Source organism: Pholcus phalangioides, unplaced genomic scaffold (genome assembly GCF_987345545.1).
Source record: "Pholcus phalangioides strain wild (caught in Gottingen) unplaced genomic scaffold, Ppha-v1.0 ptg000004l_1, whole genome shotgun sequence".
Taxonomy (NCBI): domain Eukaryota; kingdom Metazoa; phylum Arthropoda; class Arachnida; order Araneae; family Pholcidae; genus Pholcus; species Pholcus phalangioides.
The window spans coordinates 47,112,167-47,130,588 of NW_028301597.1; the positions used below are offsets into that span (position 1 = coordinate 47,112,167).

At 35.3% G+C, this 18,422-nt stretch overlaps 1 protein-coding gene across 1 annotated transcript in view; it reads left to right on the plus strand.

Annotated features, from left to right (window-relative positions):
* The first annotated feature begins 5,863 nt into the window (after positions 1 to 5,863).
* Positions 5,864 to 18,422, plus strand: part of LOC149087727 (multidrug resistance-associated protein 1-like) — a 45,004-nt gene continuing 32,445 nt past the window's right edge. The window contains exons 1-8 of the mRNA XM_089231607.1: positions 5,864 to 6,130; positions 8,097 to 8,276; positions 8,531 to 8,656; positions 9,812 to 9,949; positions 12,105 to 12,221; positions 13,619 to 13,680; positions 16,081 to 16,209; positions 18,166 to 18,339. Of these exons, the coding sequence (XP_089087733.1) occupies positions 6,092 to 6,130; positions 8,097 to 8,276; positions 8,531 to 8,656; positions 9,812 to 9,949; positions 12,105 to 12,221; positions 13,619 to 13,680; positions 16,081 to 16,209; positions 18,166 to 18,339 (965 nt within the window). The 5' untranslated portion in view covers positions 5,864 to 6,091. The remainder of the gene's footprint in view (positions 6,131 to 8,096; positions 8,277 to 8,530; positions 8,657 to 9,811; positions 9,950 to 12,104; positions 12,222 to 13,618; positions 13,681 to 16,080; positions 16,210 to 18,165; positions 18,340 to 18,422) is intronic.

Genomic DNA, 18,422 nt, shown 5'->3' on the forward strand with positions numbered 1-18,422 from the left:
GAGAATACTAATCTCCCACATTTGCCTTGGTGAACGTTTTCTTTTTCGTGGAATACATTTTAATCCACTGCAATTTGCAGTAATGTATCATTTCCCGCCATTGTGAATTATCCGTAATTTCAACAATATTTGCCAACTTTGTGTGGTTTTGGCGTCGTTTTTGGCGATAATTGGCGATGTCCCGTATTTTCCCGTATTTGGAATCCCAATGTCCCGTATTTCTCTCGAGGAAATATGGTCAGCCTAGTGTGCATACCCCTTTCTCCATAACCCTATTGTGATTTTTCCCTATTGCGGAGTGTAAAGTGTAAAGAAACCGGATTTTTCATTTCGCATGTAAACGGGGTTTAAAGAAGGGCTGAAAATCAAATTCTGAGAAGTCAAATCTTCGGATTGGGGCTCCCGGTGACGAGAAATAAGAAAAAAAACTTTGGATGATTCAAAAAAATATTCGTTTTTTCGAGGTTTTTTAATTGGTTAAGGGGCCGTTGAAGTATTACGTAAGCAAATTTTTAGCCATTTTTGCCCCCCCCCCCCCGTTTGTCAGCAGAAGTCAGCAGCAAAACTTTGATCCTCCCCCCCCCCCCGTCAGCAAATTTCCAGTTTCGTCATCAGCTCTGTCCCTCTGAATCCTAACGTATATAGGTGGGATCAGAGACGTACACTAGCGGGACATAAGGGGGGGGGGGGGCTCGTGTGACCCCTCTCCCACGATCAAAAATTTATTTTTTTATGCAAAAAAAATATTTTTTTTTAATCTGAAATTTCGGGATAGAATACCTTTATATGTTATTATAATCAATTTCTGTTAATTTAAATGCTATTTGAAGAACTTAAATTCCTTTTTAAGAAATTCATTGCAACCCACCCTCTAAGCCTCTCTGATGAGCCCTCTAATGATAAATCGCATAAATGCCCTTGGCCCACGGACCAAATATGGCCCTGGGGGGGTTATCTTATGCGGCCTGTCCTCCTCTCAAACCTAATTTTGTAAAAATTAACTAAGCGGCACATTTACAGATCGCTTAACAATCCCGTGGTACAATTCCAGAGCATTTAAGCAGCCTGTGGCACATTTTCAGGTCACTTAAATGGCCCTTACTCAAAACCATATTTGGAACAACAGACAGTAAAGACATGGCTTCAATTTCGAAAATTAAGAGAATCGGGAGTGGGGTGTAATCTTAGACTAAAGATATAAATAGACCGCGCACGCTATTCATAAAACTTGTCGAACGTGAAGAAAAGATGAGCAGTATTGTCGGGGGAAGAACAGGTTCTGCGCTATTACATTTGGCTCGTTTTCGCAGAACATAGTGATTTCGTGTTAATGCTAGGATGTTGCTGTAACGGAATTTGACTCGATCGAGTTGATGAAAACTTTCCTTCATTTGTTCAATGAATTTCATTCATTCTTTTGTAAAATGTTTAGGGAATGAGGGATTCGAAAAAAATCAATTCTATATAATATAAACAAATATTGAAAAAACGAATTTTTTTTATTTTCCGAAAGGGATAATTCCTAATAATTTAAGACTTTTGAGTTTTTAAATCTTATTATATAACCTATCTCTTATATATACAGCCAATTTCATTTATATTTTTAAATATTCTCTTCTCATTGACTTTGTCACTTTTAATTTCAAACATTTATTTTAACTAGGGATTATTAAAACATAAAAATTATCTTCCAAGAACATTAAAATTACTCTAATCGTACATTTATTTTGAGTATATAATTATAATGCATCATGTTATGTAATGTCACACATTCACACTCGTACCATATTCAGTCATGAAATATTTAAATAATAAGTAGAAGTTTCATTTCTAACATTTTCTTGAAAAACCTTTTATAACCTTATCACACAGAAATGTAAACACATAATATTTCAGGAATAAAATGAATTTTTCAAGAAAATTGCAAAACCTCATCATCAGTACTTTTCTAAATTATAAGAAATGAAATTTCGTGTAGCGTATAGATGTAATAATTTAGAGTACGTAAATGTATGTTACATGTCACATATGTGTAGCCTCTTCGCTCCAGAAGTATACATATGTGAATCTTCATTTTTTTTTAGGCATTAAGTAGTTTTTAGAATGATTCTTTCATTCAGTTAATATCTGAGGTACACATAGTGACTTCAGATCTTAACTCAGATGGTCCTAATGAAGATATTGACTGAAAATTAATTAATCAATTAATTAATTGATTTTTGTTATTTGAGGGCAATTTCACATACAACAAAAACAAATTAATCAATAAAAAAATTTCTTTTCTGTAATAGTTTTATCTCAGGTGTGAAGAGAGGTAAAAATACTATTTTTAGAGGTAGTTATACATGCCATTGCAAAACTGCCATTGTCTGGAGGGTGCGTTTTCATTACATTCTATTTAAATAAAATATTTGCCATAAATTCCTCATTCTGAAAAGCATATTTTTTCAAGTTGAGCGAAACTCGAATAAACTCACTAGCTCGCCAAATCTCGCAAAATCTTGCGGAAACGTATATTCAGTTAAAAGTTAATAAAACTCATTACTTCAGTCATTTATTGCCAAAAATGCTATTAAAACATTTAATAATGGCTCATGACATTTGAATTTTACCAAAACTTGGAACTTTAATTGAATTAAATCCAATAAGGAATCGTTAAAAACTGAGACTACGTCAGAAATCCATTGAATCGTCAATTTAGTATTCCAATTTTCAATTTATAAGAAGGGGAATCAGCAAAAATGTACCGTATATACTCGTGTATAAGCCGAGTTTTTTTGTGGAAAATTTCGTTCCTCAAGTGGGGGGGTCGGCTTATACTCGGGTCAGTTTTTGATAAGAAAATATCGATCCCCCGCAATCAGTAGTCATTTTTGTAGCAGTGTTTGAGAAACCGGTATTATTGGTATGGGGTATGTTCAAACTCCACAGAACCGATGATGTCAAAGCCAAGGCAAACAAATCGAAAACATCATTGACTTCGATACCAGGTGGGCTAACGTCAATTGTACAGCCTTTAGATGTGAGCATCAACAAGCCTTTAAAACAACGGTTCTCAACCTTTTTTGACTCGCGGAGCCCTTATAAGTAAAAAAATTCTATTGCGGAGCCCCGTAGGCCAATTTTGTAATTATTCATCAAAGTTACTCTGATTTATTTTTACTGTTTAAAAATATTTATAATTGTTTTTTTTTTAATTTCACTGTTTTTTTATATTTTCCTCGAGCGGCCGCGGAGCCCCTGGAGAGCACACAAGGAGACCCAAGGGCTCCGCGGAGCACCGGTTCAGAACCACTGCTCTAAAAGACTGTTTGAGGAATTTGTGGATCGAATGAATAAGTTCCGATGATAAAGAAACTACAAAAAAAAGTGGTGCCTTGAAGAAACCTGACATTGGGCTAGTGTGTCAATGGGTACATGAGGCGTAGAATTCGGTTTCCACCGAAATTATCATCAGATCCTTCAAAAAGTGTTGCATCAGCAATGCGATAGACGGATTTGAAGATGATATCCTCTTTGAAAGTGACAGTGGCGATGACAGCCCAGATGAAGATAAAAACGAAGATGCCGCACCCAGTGCCGTTTTAAGGCATGGGCCCGGAGGCCTCACAAAAATGGGATCTGGTTGAGATTTTCGAAAATTTGCCTGCTAGGGCCTCAGAAAAATCATTTGGCCCGTCGGCCCATGATGCTCTTAAGACGGCCCTGGACGCACCCCTATGATGATCTGATAGATTACGATGAGCTTGGAGACTCAGAAGAAACGGATTAAAAAGTGTAAATCATTTTCTATTGTAAATTTCCGTAAGCTATTCATATTGCATGAAAATATACGATTTTTTTTCCTCTGAAATGCACGGATTTTTTTGGGGTCGGCTTATACACGGGTTTCCAATTTATTGCGGTTTTGGTGGTCATGAAGTAGGGGGGTCGGCTTATATACGAGTCGGCTTATACACGAGTATATACGGTATTCCCTTGTGAAAGGATACTGGTCTCCCTTTCCTAAACCGTTCAGAACATCCGAAAGCTGCGGAAGTGTTGGCCATTCTAATCAAAAATAAGACAGCGCGTGTAGATCGTCATACGAATAGCCATAAGGAAAGCATTGAAAGCGAGATTCCCTGACCAGCCTTTTGACCGGAGTCACGTGACTCCGGATCTTTGCTTCACATTGTAACCCCTCGCGCGCTCTCTATATTATTCTTACTCTGTGGCCAATTCAGTGCTAATTTGGAAAACAAAAAACTTCATTTATTGTAGCATGTCGTCATTGATATATGTATTTTCGTAAAATCGCGCTATTAATTTGATCGCGCAATTAATTAATCACGCTATTAATTTGCTGCATTTTCGTTACCCTATAAACATAGGCATAGAACACATCAAGTCCTATTTCAATACATAACAATAAATAAATAAAAACAATAACTATTCTTTTTTTACTTTAATTTCTTAAATGAGCACTATCTCGAACTTTTTCAATTTATCGATGTATCGTATAAAAAAATATGAGTCTCACGCCTTATTGAATACAAGTAGTATTATGCTCCTGGAGGTGATCCGTTTGAGTTTTACTGTTAGATTTTGATTTCTGAATGAATTATGGGGGTGCTCACAGACTGGTGGCGCAGAATAACTTAGGTGCTCGAGCGACCCCACTGCACAGCCCCCCTCCCGGCTTCAACGCCACTGTCGATAGGCGTAAGCAGGATCAGGATACTCTCGGTGGGAGGAGGAGGGGGGAGGGGGCCTAATGTATTTTTCTCTCCAAGAGAGGATGGGGCTCATGGACTTATGCAAAGCAGTTTATTATGCAAGGGGCCAATGGAATGAGTTCTATCTCCCATCCTTATTTTTGCAAAAAAAGGCATTTTTTTAGGTGCCGACGTCACTTTACAAGTCTGAAAGCTGTCTAAGTGCTGTCAGTTCAATTATAACAACTTTATTGTTATATTTTCTCTTCAATGAAACATGAAAAAAATAATAACAATTTACAGCTATATGACGGAATAGTAGAAACACGCGATTGTAAGTGTCATTGTTGTTATTTCCTGAAGTAGGTCTCTTAAAGACATATTGAATGGAAAACAAAGATTTGCACTTTCTTTTGCCTTCTTTTTCTTTCTTCCTTCAAATTGCATTGAAATGAACAGAAATTGATTATAATAACATATAAAGGTATTTTCTTACGAATTGTTTTTAAATGTTTTTGCATCAAAAAAATAATTGTATGCCCCCCCCCCTCCGACGTACGTCTCTGATCCCAATATGCGCTAGGAGGTAGGAGGGCAGAACTGACGAAATTTTGCTGACAAGGGGGGAGGGGGATCCAAAAATGGCTAAAAATCTTCTGACGTAATACTTGAACGGCCCCTAAGAAGAGTGTTAGCGTAATTGGCGATTAAAAATTTTTTTCGACAATTCGATTTTGAATTTTGCCAATCTTTCAGCGCTTGTAGCTCGCCACTAAATCCTGATACTTCTATGAAAATGTTGTCTACTTATAGGTTTTGTTTCTGTTCTTTCCATACGAAAGCCTGAAACCAGTGTGTCTGAATGTGCTGTCAGTTCAATTATAACAACTTTATACTTTTCTCTTCAATGAAACATAAAAAAAATAATAACAATTTCCAGCTATAACGGAATAGTCGAAACACGCGATTGTAAGTGTCATTGTTGTTATTTCCTGAAGTAGGTGTCGTAACGACATATTGAATGGAAAACAAAGGCTTGCACTTTCTTTCGCCTTCTTTTTTCTTTCTTTTTCTTTCTTTCTTTTTTTGACACAACGTGGTGAAATAGAGTTTATTTTATCATTTCCTTCTCAAGATAAAAGATTAATGATGATGATGATGATACGGTCGGTTTAAGTTCTGATGTTTCTTTACCGGTTGTTTCACAATTACGAGCAAAACTCAATCGGACCGATTCCTTTTTGCGTCCGAAATGAGATTTTATTCATTATTTTCTCCACGCGGTAAAACTGAATATAATATAGTTGAATTACTTGAAGGAGATTTATATATATATATAAAAACAAGTTTTGTAATTGGAATTATTTGTGTATTATACAGTATAATTAATCAAAATGAATGAACGGTACGCTTTTTGCAAGGACGGCTTCTGGGTAAGTTTTTCTTCTCGTATTTTCAATTGCGAAAATTTCTTTTTTTTTAAGATTGCTGGGAAAAATGTTTGTCTTCTCTATTGAAGCGAATCACAGGGAATTATTATGTGCGAATTTTTAACTAGGCCGGATAGTACGGAGACCGGATAGTCGAGAGTCTATTGTTCCCTATTTGATTGTTATTCTCAAGGAGGAGGAGATTTTCAGTACAGAAAACAAAATTAGTTCAAATTTTAGTCGACAGAGGACGCTGCACGAAAGTCCGACAGGAGTGACTGAGCCTAAATCTTTTTGCAGTCTCTTCTTGCAAAACGTTCGTAAAGCTTTAGCAAATGATTCATGGCTGAGGTAAAACAACTTCACCTATAGTACTTTTTGCCCACTTATGTCAATATCGCAATGAAACCCTTACGTAAGGTTTTCCTAGGAGCAGGTTTTTCTGCGCCGCGTTAACCAAATAGGACCATTTCGCGTCGGCAGAAACGTATAACTTTATCACGCTACTTGTTTGTGTTTTCTTAGCAAGGTGCGTCTCAGCTGTTTTGTCTGCATAGGGAGACAAAAAAGAAGGGAAGGAAAAGAAAACACAACATATTAATGAAGAGAAGATCGACGAAACGCACGACGCATTTGACTCATCCAGAAGCAGTCGGTCAATCACGCCCGGTCTGAAGCATTTTGCACTCGGTAGGAGAACAGTCATGCTGCTTTTCCTGTTAGTGAGCGGACGGCGTGTCGCGCTGAACGATTCACCTTGCATGCGGTGCCAAAAAATCCTGCTTCTATAGGAAAACCCGGGTTAAACGTCAGTAACAAGAAAATTGCAATTGAGTGGCGCAGTGGTATGATGTAACCATAAAGGTTGCCGTCATGTCTGCGGATTCGATCCCGGGGAAGGACAACAAGAGATAATAATTTATTTCCCTATGGAACCTGAGGTGACCGCCCATAGATGGTGCCTTCATTGGCGCCACAACTTGATCGGTAGCAAATTGCTGTAGGGGAGGGTATATTGGTATATATATATATATAGGTCCGATATATGACACCGGAGTTCGTGCGCGGTAAATAGTAGTAGTAGTAACAGGAAAATTTTCCGGAATGAGCTGTTTTTAGGACTCTTATTTGTATATTTCCAGTGATTTGCTTAAAGATGAATATAACTGGTGTCATCTTTACTGAAGAAAAGTTGAACAAAATGAATTATTTCTACACAAAAAATACATATGTATATATATATATATATATATATATATATATATATATATACAGTGTGTTTCAAAGAGAATCACCCGATTTGAAATGCCTATATAACGAAAAATATTGAACACATAGACACTTGAGATTAATTGTATATTACACGGCTAATCATAAAATTTTTTTGCAAACCAAATTAAAGGTGCTCAATATGCCCACCTTGGGATGCACGGCATATCTCTATACGGTAGTCAAATTCGTCCCAAACGTTTGCGAGCATGTTTGCATCCACTGCTTCCACGGCTGCTGTTATGACTGTCTTCAGTTCGGCTAATGTAGCTGGAAGGGGGAAGCACATAAACGTAGTCTGTCATAAACCCCCTTAAGGAAAAATCGCACATTGTGAGATCCGGTGATCTTGGAGGCCAGTGATGTTTAACTGAATCGTCAGGTCCCGTACGACCGATCCATCGTTTAGGAATGCAATTGTTCAAAAATTGACAAATTTGACAAACACTGAAGTGGCGGCTGAAGGAAGAACGTTAGCGCCACCTGTCGGCAACTGCGTGAAAAACTCGAGATCCCCTCCCCCCCTCTTCCTATACATTAATCGAATAATCTATACATTATTAATAATAATAATAATAATCTATACATTATTCGATCAAAACGGATTAAAAGCTGAATAATTATGATTTTTTTTTAAATCGGATCATTATTTTTGAAACACCCTGTATATATCTCACTATTTATATATATTTTTTTCCAGGACAATGAGGTGACGTGGAATACGGATTTGCCAGATTTCACGAACTGTTTCCAGCAGAGCATTTTCGTTCTAGCTCCGTGTGGGGTCTTCGTCATAGCTGCTATAATATACGTCTTAGTCCGTTGGAAAAGTCCTAAAGAGCACCGTTTGCCGTGGTCGCTGCTGTGCATCTCCAAAATCGTAAAATTTTCAATCAAAAAATATATTATTTCTATTATTAACTACAATCAGATTTATTTATTTTACTTGATCGTAACGCTCTTGTTAAGCTGAAATATTTAAGATAAGATATGAGTCTGAAATTATCTATAATATTAATACTTCTAACTCATTATAGGATCTTTGAAATACTTGATATAATAGGCACGCATTGAAATGTACATGCATTTACTGTGTGAGTAATTTATTTATGTTTATGTTTTAAAATATTGCAGGTTACCGCTTCTGTTCTTCTTTCATGCAGTCTTCTGGAATTCGGTACAACTCTGTACGAAAGAAGGACGTACTCTTTGAGTGGAGAGATCGAAATTTATGCATCATGTGTCGAAAGCCTCGCTTATGTAAGTGTTACCACAATTTATTCTTTTTATATATATATATTCAAGACAGAATATATATTCAATTTATTCTGTCTTCAATTTTAAAGTTGTCTGTGTTTGTTCTTATAAAACACATGCTGAGTTCATAGTTTTAAGCCAGCGTTTCTCAACCTATGGTCCACGGACCAGAGGTGATCCGAGACAATGTCATAGGTGGTCAGCAGGCAGATTTGATAAAATTATTCATCCGTTGTAATTGATATTAATCACATCCAGCCGGGGCAAGCACGCATTCTGGCGTCTTATTGTAATGTTGAAGGAGAGGTTAAAGGGTGGAATTTGCGCCCTCCCTCCGGTTCGGTGCCCGGGGCACCAGATCCGACTGCTAACTCCAAGTTACGACCCTGGGTTCAAATAAAATTAAAACTTTCATATAAATAAATACAAAAGCCACAACACTTTCATCATACATCATCGAGAACAATGCACGACATCGTGATCCCAAATGAGGGCATATCACTAAATTTTGCCACAAAATTGCAATGTATTAAAAGCAACTTGCTAATTACTGCTAAAATTTCAGAAGGTTGTGGAAATGAAGGGGTGATAGAAATCGTTGTAAACGAAAATGTATTTCTGACGAAAAAATATTCCGATGATCGGATGACCATATTTCATTAAGAAAGATACGGTAAACTGAGATCTTAAATAGTAATTCGTAAGAGATACGGGACATCAAATTGAAGGACAAAACGTTAATCCTGACAAATATGTGAGATGAATATTTATAACTTTTGCCATAATTGACATAATTTTATTCATATTATGAATAAAATTATGTGTAAAAATTATAAAAATAATGAATCATTTAAAATAATAAAATTATAAGGCGCTATGTATTCAAGACTTTGGTAAATATTACAAATTCCAATGAGTATCGTTGAAAAAACGGGACAACGAAAATTAAAGGAATGTCCCGTAATACGAGACGCAAGTGATTCTTCAAATTCTTTCAGACATTTTACTGGCTCTTGTTCTCATAAAGGTTGGGAAACACGGTCTTGAGCGATTATAGAGCTTATAATTGAGTACCAATCAATAAATATTGTTATCCGCGGCATTGCGTGATATGATCGTAAGCATCGAATTTGTAGATTTCTTTCTTTTTTTATGTAGATAACTGTGATTTGCCTACTTATTTACGACCGTTCTCATGGAAGGAAATCCTCAAGTCTCATGTCAGTGTTCTGGTTCGTCTTGGTGGTTTGTGGCATCTTCACGTACAGGTCTGCACTCGTACGAGTGTTTATTAAGGTACGTCGTGAATAAACAATGAGAAAATATTGATGGAATGATTCAAATTATTATTTCTAAATGTTTTTAATCATGTTTATGCGACGGTAAATGTGGTAAATCCGGTCATTATGTGTAATAGCTGGGCTTTTATCACATTTAGAATATTATCATATTTTACAATATTACCGCATTTATCATACAAGAAGTCCGTAGAAAATTAAAAAATTCATAAAAACCGGAAAAATAACAGAAATAAAAAACGGTTTGCAGGGTTAGCATCACTAGGTCACGAGGATTTTTTCAAGACAGGAAAACAAGAAACTAAAAAAAGCAGCCGATAGGTGGCGCCGACGTACACCAGTCAAAGGAAAGATACGCAAATAACTAACAGAATGCATCCAAATCGTTTATTACAGCAGTGTGTGTTCCACATGACCACCACCACAGGGTAGAACACATTGCAGGCGAGTCACAAATCCAGCAAAGGCAGAGTGCAGCAGGTCCATATGCAGTCGAATCTCGTTTTAACGAACACTTTTCTAATTAAGTCCACTTTCTAATTTACACTTTTCTAATAACAAATAAGTTTACGTAGGAGAAATGCAAATACCTCGAATTCCTTTGTAACGAAATTTCGTTATAACGGAGTGAATTCTCCGGTCTCTTGGAGTTCTATTGTAGTATTGGAGTTCTCTAACGAGATTCTATTGTACATGGTTTACAACAGTGAATTGCTTTTGGATTAGGAGCGCAAGTTCTTATAACCCTCTCATTTGCATATTTCCACCGAAATCGCTCGTACCGATCTCCCTATTTGCTGGTTTTTTTTTAGTTATTTTTTCCTGTCAAAAAAATGCTAAACCTAGCAATGCTAACCCTGCAAACCGTTTTTTATTTCGGTTATTTTTCCGGTTTTTATTCATTTTTGAAGTTTCTACGGACTTTTTGCCCACCCTGTATTTTACCATATTACTACATTTGTCATATAATACATAATAACCGGTTATTATGCATAATCGCCGAGCATTTTGGTTTGGTCATTTCGTGATTTTTGTCGCACCACGGTCATTTTCTGCACCCGAGGGTAGGCCAGGACCTACAATTTATTGCCGATTCCGAACGGCATAATTTTTTATACTCATCGAGAGCTTAGTATGCTAACCCCTTGACGTGGGACTCCCTGCGGTAGCAATCTTTTTCTGTGGCCATGTCACCATTTCTGTTGTACCCCTGTGTCAGGAAAGTTTCTTACAAGGACGAACCGGGTATCGAACTCGCGACACCTCTAAACACCCTTTGGTACTTCAAGCGAGTATCTTATTGACTTAGGCTACCGCTCCCAGAAATTATTTATGACCGTGTGTCTGGGCTCGACGGGGGTTTGACCTCGGGACCTGTCGCACCCAAAGCAAGAATCATACCTTTAGACCACCAAGACCACCAGGGTGAGGTAGCCCAGGTCGATAAGATACTCGCCTAAAGTGCCAAGGGATGCCTAGAGGTGTCGCGAGTTCGATACCTGACTCATCCTCGTCAGAAACTTTCTTGACACAGGAGTACAACAGAAACGGCAACATGGCCACAGATAAAGCTTGCTACCGCAGGGAATCCCACCCCGGGGTGGGGTTAGCGCACCAACCTCTCGGTGAGTATAAAAAGCTGCAGTTCGGAATAGAAAATTAATTGTAGGTCCCGGTCTAATTAGCCTTCGTGGGCAGAAAATGACTGTGGTGCGACAAAAATGATAAAAAAAAGCATTTTGGTAAGTTTGATAAATTTCCCTAAATGTATCACTTTCACTGGCGATTATGCATAGTACGCAAGCGTAGAATTGGTGAATTTAATACGTACTAAGAATTATCACTTTTTCACACCGGTGATTATGCATAATACTCTAGTGTCGCACTACAGTATTATGCATAATCACAGATAGATAGGCGATAATTTTATAATATTTATCAAATTTACCAACGACACGCGGTCATTAGGCATAATCACCGGGAAAAAGGGTTAATGTATCCTGTATTTATCGAATTTACCGACGAGGCTTGGATAATAAAACGCTAATGAGAGTGATAAGTTTATCAAACTTACCAAGACGATTGGTAAGTATGCATAGTAACTGATTTATCGCATTTACCTTAACATCTACATGTTTTAACATTGCTTACAGGAACACTCAGGTTTGAGTTATCACAGGTACATTCTGGAATCGATCGGTTTTCCTCTAATACTTTGCCAGTTTTTCTTCACTTTGTTTTCCGAACCAGATGCTCTGAAGTCATCGGAGGTAATAGTCGATTTCAATTCATAACAAAACTGAATTTATAGCACCCTACAATTCTTTGCAAAACGAATTTTCCACGAATACAGGGATGAATAAATAAGTTTAGTCAGCGCATAATGCAATGGGGGGGGGGGGTGTCTTCAACCCATGGGGCCCCCGCCAAACATGTTTAAAAACAGTTACTTTACATAGAAAAACGATTGAATTCAATAAAGAAATGTTTAAAAAAAAAGCTATATAGACACTGAAATATCTGAACTGTGTGATATTTTCCAGACTCGATGGTAATGCTGTGCAGTTGATACATTAAAAGGGTCGTCGTAACGAATTCGGGGGGACCCTAAGCCAAAACAGTTTTTTGAGGCCTACGTGATTTCATATAGGGTACATATTTTAATAGAGGCCAAATCCAGTATCCAAAAGGTATATATAACTACAGAATTTACAGAAACGCTAAAAAACACCTTAATGAAAGAAATAAGTTCGGAATCATTGAAAAAAAATAATTTCAGAATCATTAAAAAAAATAATTTCAGAATCATTAAAAAAAATAATTTCAGAATCATTGAAAAAAAATAATTTCATAATTGATATGAAAATCTATAATTAATGAAAATTTAATTGCAGAATTACTGAAAGAAATTATTTCAGAATAATTGAGAGTTCTTTCAGAATTGCTAAAAGTATTTTCAGAATTGAAAAGTATTTTCAGAATTGAAAAGTATTTTCAGAATTGCTAAAAGTAATAGTTGATGAAAAAAATTGCAGATTTTTGAAAGAAATAATTTTATAATTAATGAAAGTTTGAAATTAATGAAAATATAACTTCAGAATTTTTTTTGGGCAAATTTTAGATTGAATAAAAGAAACAATTAATTAAAAAAATAATTAATGAACTAATGAAAGGAAGTTATTTGAAAAATGAATAAAAATTCAAATTTAATGAAAGAAATAGATTCAGAATAAATAAAAGTGTTCAATAATTTGGGAAACCCTGTTTATAACAACCGAGAATACCGCGGTGTGATATAGTGGTCCGCGGGCTCCCTGGAAAATTTTATTTTGTCCGCAGTGTCTGAAAGATCGAACACACCTGGCATGATGCAATTTCATGGCGTCATTGATTGAAAATGAAATTTGATTCAATTATTCTTTTGCATTAAAGCTTTTATACAGATAAATTATCGGCGAAAATCATGATTAGGATGCAAAAAACAGACTTAACTGGATTCGATCCGTTTGCAGAGCGGATTGCCTTTGCGAAATGTGGTTACCGCATTAGTTTATCTGGCCAGTTTGAAAAAAACAAACTTTCCTCAATTTTGATGATTTTTCTTCTTTTTTCTTTATTTTGTAAAGAATGAAAATATCATTGTCCGATTTTTTTTTCTCATTCGCAGGCGAAGAATCCAGTCGAAGAAGCACCATTTTTCTCTTTTGTGACATTTTCTTGGTTCAGTGGGTATGTTTCATCAAATTCGTTTCCATCAAGTTAAATTCTTATACGGGAGAATAACTCACAGGCAATTAAGTTCAGCATGTTTCTTTCCTAACATGGAGACAGAGATAGCTATATCTGCAACCGGGATGCAGAATTTTCATTTATTGTGAAATAGTATCTATCTTTCATTTATTGTGAAATAGCGTCTCTCATTTGTTTTCCGAAATAATGTCTTTCCCTTAGTCTAAAACAGTTTCTTTTTTTGTAAATTTTTGTTGGTCCTGAATAATAATAATTTCTTTCATTAATTCGTAAATTTTTATTTGTTCCGAAAAAGTTACTTTCATTAATTCGTTAGTTTCCATTATTTTTAGCCTGAGTTAATTTTTTACATAGATGTTTCTGAAGCATTTCTCTACATTCTGTATTAATCAGGGTTGGCAGGTTTTTGACACATGGCAGTTTTTGACGATTTAAACTGTCACGTCAAAAACCCTCCATCAAAAACCTAAAATATTGCTTTTCAATATAAAAATTCCCATTGGAAATGCACACGTTAATAGCGTGCAATGTTTAAAGTGACTATGTTATACAAAGAATAAATATTTAATACGATTCTAAAATAATGTTCTACGTTGTACAGAATTATTTTGGACAAAATATATATGGTTTTTTTTTTCTTATAAAATATACAATTTGAATAAAGCATAGCATAAACACTGGAAGGAAAACTATGGAATGATTTGACATTCTCTGATTCAAGATGATTCTTGACCTTCCAAAATTTCTTCAACTGCTTATATATGCGTGCATTGATATAAACCATCTGCTGTACTCTTTTTGCAGCAGATAAGTGTTTGAAAAAGTTTATTACATCATATATGTAATGTTGATTTCTGTTATTATAAAATTGTCTAGATATCCACTGATATACTTAAAACGATACTCATATTGTGCATAACATTGAAATATATCTAGCGATCAAATACTAAATTGTAGAACTAAAATGTCATTTAATTTGGCAATGCTAGCTTGTACATGATGCTTAAGAAACTCCTGTTACTTATCCTTAGTCAAACGTATTTATTCTTACTTCTACACTACGATATGGTATATTTACTAGCATTTATAATGCAATGGTTTTCGAATTGAAGCTGTATTTGATTTTAAATGTGCAAACAAATGCTTTGAGTATCAAGTCCTGTCGGCTTTGCTTTGGTTGAAAATACTCTTTAAAACTCTGTGAATTTATTCACCCTGAGCTCTAAGAAACTTTTAGATGAAAATAAATGAGTTTTTAATTAGTTTATTAACAGATTCTATGTGAGAATTTTTACATGGAATAAAATTTTGAGCAGATCAAGAAAATTTAAAATATCAAAATAGATTCTCAGTAATTATAATTCCGAATGTAAAACCCTTTAATCTGCATAAAAGTAAGGGTTTTTTATTGAGCATATCTATCAGTTTAAAAAATCTATTTGACAACATTGACAATAAGTTTTTGACTGTTTTAATACTGATTTATAGTTTCTGTAGTCTAAAACCTAACTCTGTGATGCCCCTATCATACATATTTTGAATAAGCAGCTCCATCCCACTTCGCAAATTGAATACAGGTAATCAGTAACTTAGATAAAATTAACCACAAAACTATATTTTATATGTTCTAGACTCATATGTTGAAAAATTCAAAATTACAAATTATAATTAATATTTTGCTTTAATTATTTCAATCAATCAATGTTAAAAAATAAAACTATGTAATATACAAAAAAGTACGTTTTTAATCATTTTATATACCTATTGTGTTCAAAACATTATCAAAAAGCATTCATTTTTGTTTTTGACGGTTTTTGACTGTTTAAAAGTTTTTGACGTGAAAAACCCAACCCTGGTATTATTGAATACCTTTTTAGATAAACTCCACTCCCATCAACGCCAAAAGAGTATTTTCCACATTTCAATTGAGAAATGGCATATGCATTGACTTTTTTTCTTGCGATTCTAATCATTTTCGTTGCGGTTGTGCCTGGCTTATGATGGTTTAGATCGTAAATTATTTGACAAAGCTAATTCTGATGCAAAAATATATAAACCAAAACGAAATTTAAGAAACATCAACTTTTTCCTTCATCCCTACATAAGGCATATTTCTTCGTTTCAAGTATTTTCTCCTTTACTAGATATAATTGAACTTATTTTGAAAATTTTTCTACAAAGTAGAAGTGCATAAAATTGAAACAACGCATCAATTAACTCTTATTTATTTCTCAGGCCTTTTAAAGATCCAATTTAGGTAATCCAACGTGTTATAAAAAAATAATCGTCAAATATTGATGAGACTACATAAATAAGACACTATAACTATTCATTAATCGATATTTAGCTAGTGTTGACCTTTTTTTCCCCATCCGTTAGATTCATGTATGAAGGAACGAAGACATTATTTACAATCAAAGACTTTCCACCGTTGCCGAATAAGTTGAAAGCACAGTACCTATGGAAAACGTTCCTGACTCAATGGCTGTGGTCAGATACCAGAGAAAGGTGATATAATCTTGCTTTTTTTCGTTTTGCAATCAACCAAATTTTATTACCGTTTTAATATATACGAATACAATACAACAACCGTATGTAATGGGACTCATATTCACAGTTCTGTCAATAGTCAAAAAAATGTCCAAATAGATCCTTCATCAAAAACAACTAGAAACCACACTTAAAACAACCAGAATTAATTTTAGTCATAATTTTGACGTCCAAACGTCCCGTATTTTGGCGAATACTGACACCGAAAATTTTTTGTAAAAGACCAGAAAAATAACTAGCAACTAGATGGTGGGTATTTTTTTCCAATTAAATCGTTGAAGAAAAAAAAAACCAGATCTAGTTGGAAAATAACCAAGTTGGTAACACTGCATATTGAGATAATATCGGGTAAGGTAAGGCTCGATAGGTCGCGCTGCGAGAAAATTTCCCAATTAACTGTCTTCGCCTTTGGCGACAGAAGCCCATTTCCTCTCTATTGTATTGTATCTCTTGTATTTTTACGTAACTGAAATCATAAAATAAGCAAGATCCCACCTATATTGACTATGGCATAATTTTCCATGAACCAATTTGTACTAGTAATAATTCGTGTGATTGTCAACCTTTAGAACAAATACCCTCTATAAAATACCTAGGCATTTATATTGATCAAAATCTAAAATGGATATCTCATTGTAATCATTTAAAATCAAATTTTATGATAAAGCACCCCCACCTGTGACCGTTGCATTATTGCTTTATATATATTTTACGTATTATATGTGTTTGTGTAATCGAATTTTTCCCCCTAACCCCCTCCCCCCCTCCTATTTTGATTTTTTTCATAATTTTCTGCTTTCACTCTCAAAAATTACTACAGTGACTTTTTATTTTACATTGTACGGTAATTGAAATGTTATTGAATTAACGTCGTTGTAACAACCAGTATGGTACCTTGTGCCCGAGTGGCATGGTGGTAAGATGCTCGTCTACCATCGTGAAGGTTGTTGTAAGGGTCCCGGGTTCGAACCCAAGGGAGGATATAGATAAGATATTTTCCCTAACGAACTCGAGGCGACCACCGATAGACAGCGCCTTCACTTCCAACCCATCTCACTAATGGCAGTAAATTGCAATATAGCGATATGGCCAGAGTTGGTGTTTGGTGAAGTAGTATAGTACCTTGGCGGTTTTCATTAACCTAATGTATTGTTATCATTCCCTTAACATATCAATTTAAAAAGTTAAGTTTTAAAAAACATGCCGAGTTTTTCGTGATACAGCGCCATCTGTGAGAGAAGTTTTGAACTATTTTTTAAATTCATTTAAAAAAAAACTCTACGCTATGATAAGTATTTCAGTGCAAACAGCTCATTTTTTGTCAACTGATTGGTTTTCTTTATTAATTTTTAAGACGCGTCATTGACTTCTAACTAACCCTGTATTTTATTGAGGAAACATGCTCGAGAAACTGAGGTCCATGGTGCAGTTAAATTTCTGATAAATTTTATTTAGGTTAGGTTGAGTTTTTGTTAAAAAAAAAAAACTTTTTGACAACAGAGGAAAAAGAATAATGAACGTGATTTTTATTGTATTAAATTCAAAGGTAATTTGCCGGAAACAAATTTCAAACTCTCAGAAGATCGTCAAATTACCGGAATTTTGAAGAGATTGTTAATATAAGAATCAGATTGATAGCATCATCTGCAGAAGTGATTATTTCTCCTCTGGTGTAAAGATCACAAAGATCACATTAATAAAATAGATAAAGGAAATTGTCCGAACACGGAGCACTGGTGAACACCTTGAAAAAATGTGTTTCAAAAACATATCCCACTTGTATAAATGAATTATAAATTTTTTTGCTCACAATTTAAACAAAATGCTAATTTAAAAATTCATTAGTTCATAAATCCAACTTTTTTGATATGGTTTTTAATTTCCGTTTTGATTGAAAACTGTCTCTCGTTGCAGTCGGTCTAAGGCCAATGATGGATTGATATCAGCAACTGGAGCCGAGAGTTCTCCGAAGTCTGAACAGAGCCTGACGAGAGCCCTGGTGAAATCGTTCTGGCCCTGGCTGGCATGGGCTGTTCTCTTGGGTCTGTACGATGTCTGTACTCTGTTCTTCCCAACTTTGCTGCTCGAGTGAGTTCTTGGTTTATACGTACCGATGATTATTGCGACATTAACATATTGGCCTAGTAGCCAGAAACGGATTTATGGTTTTG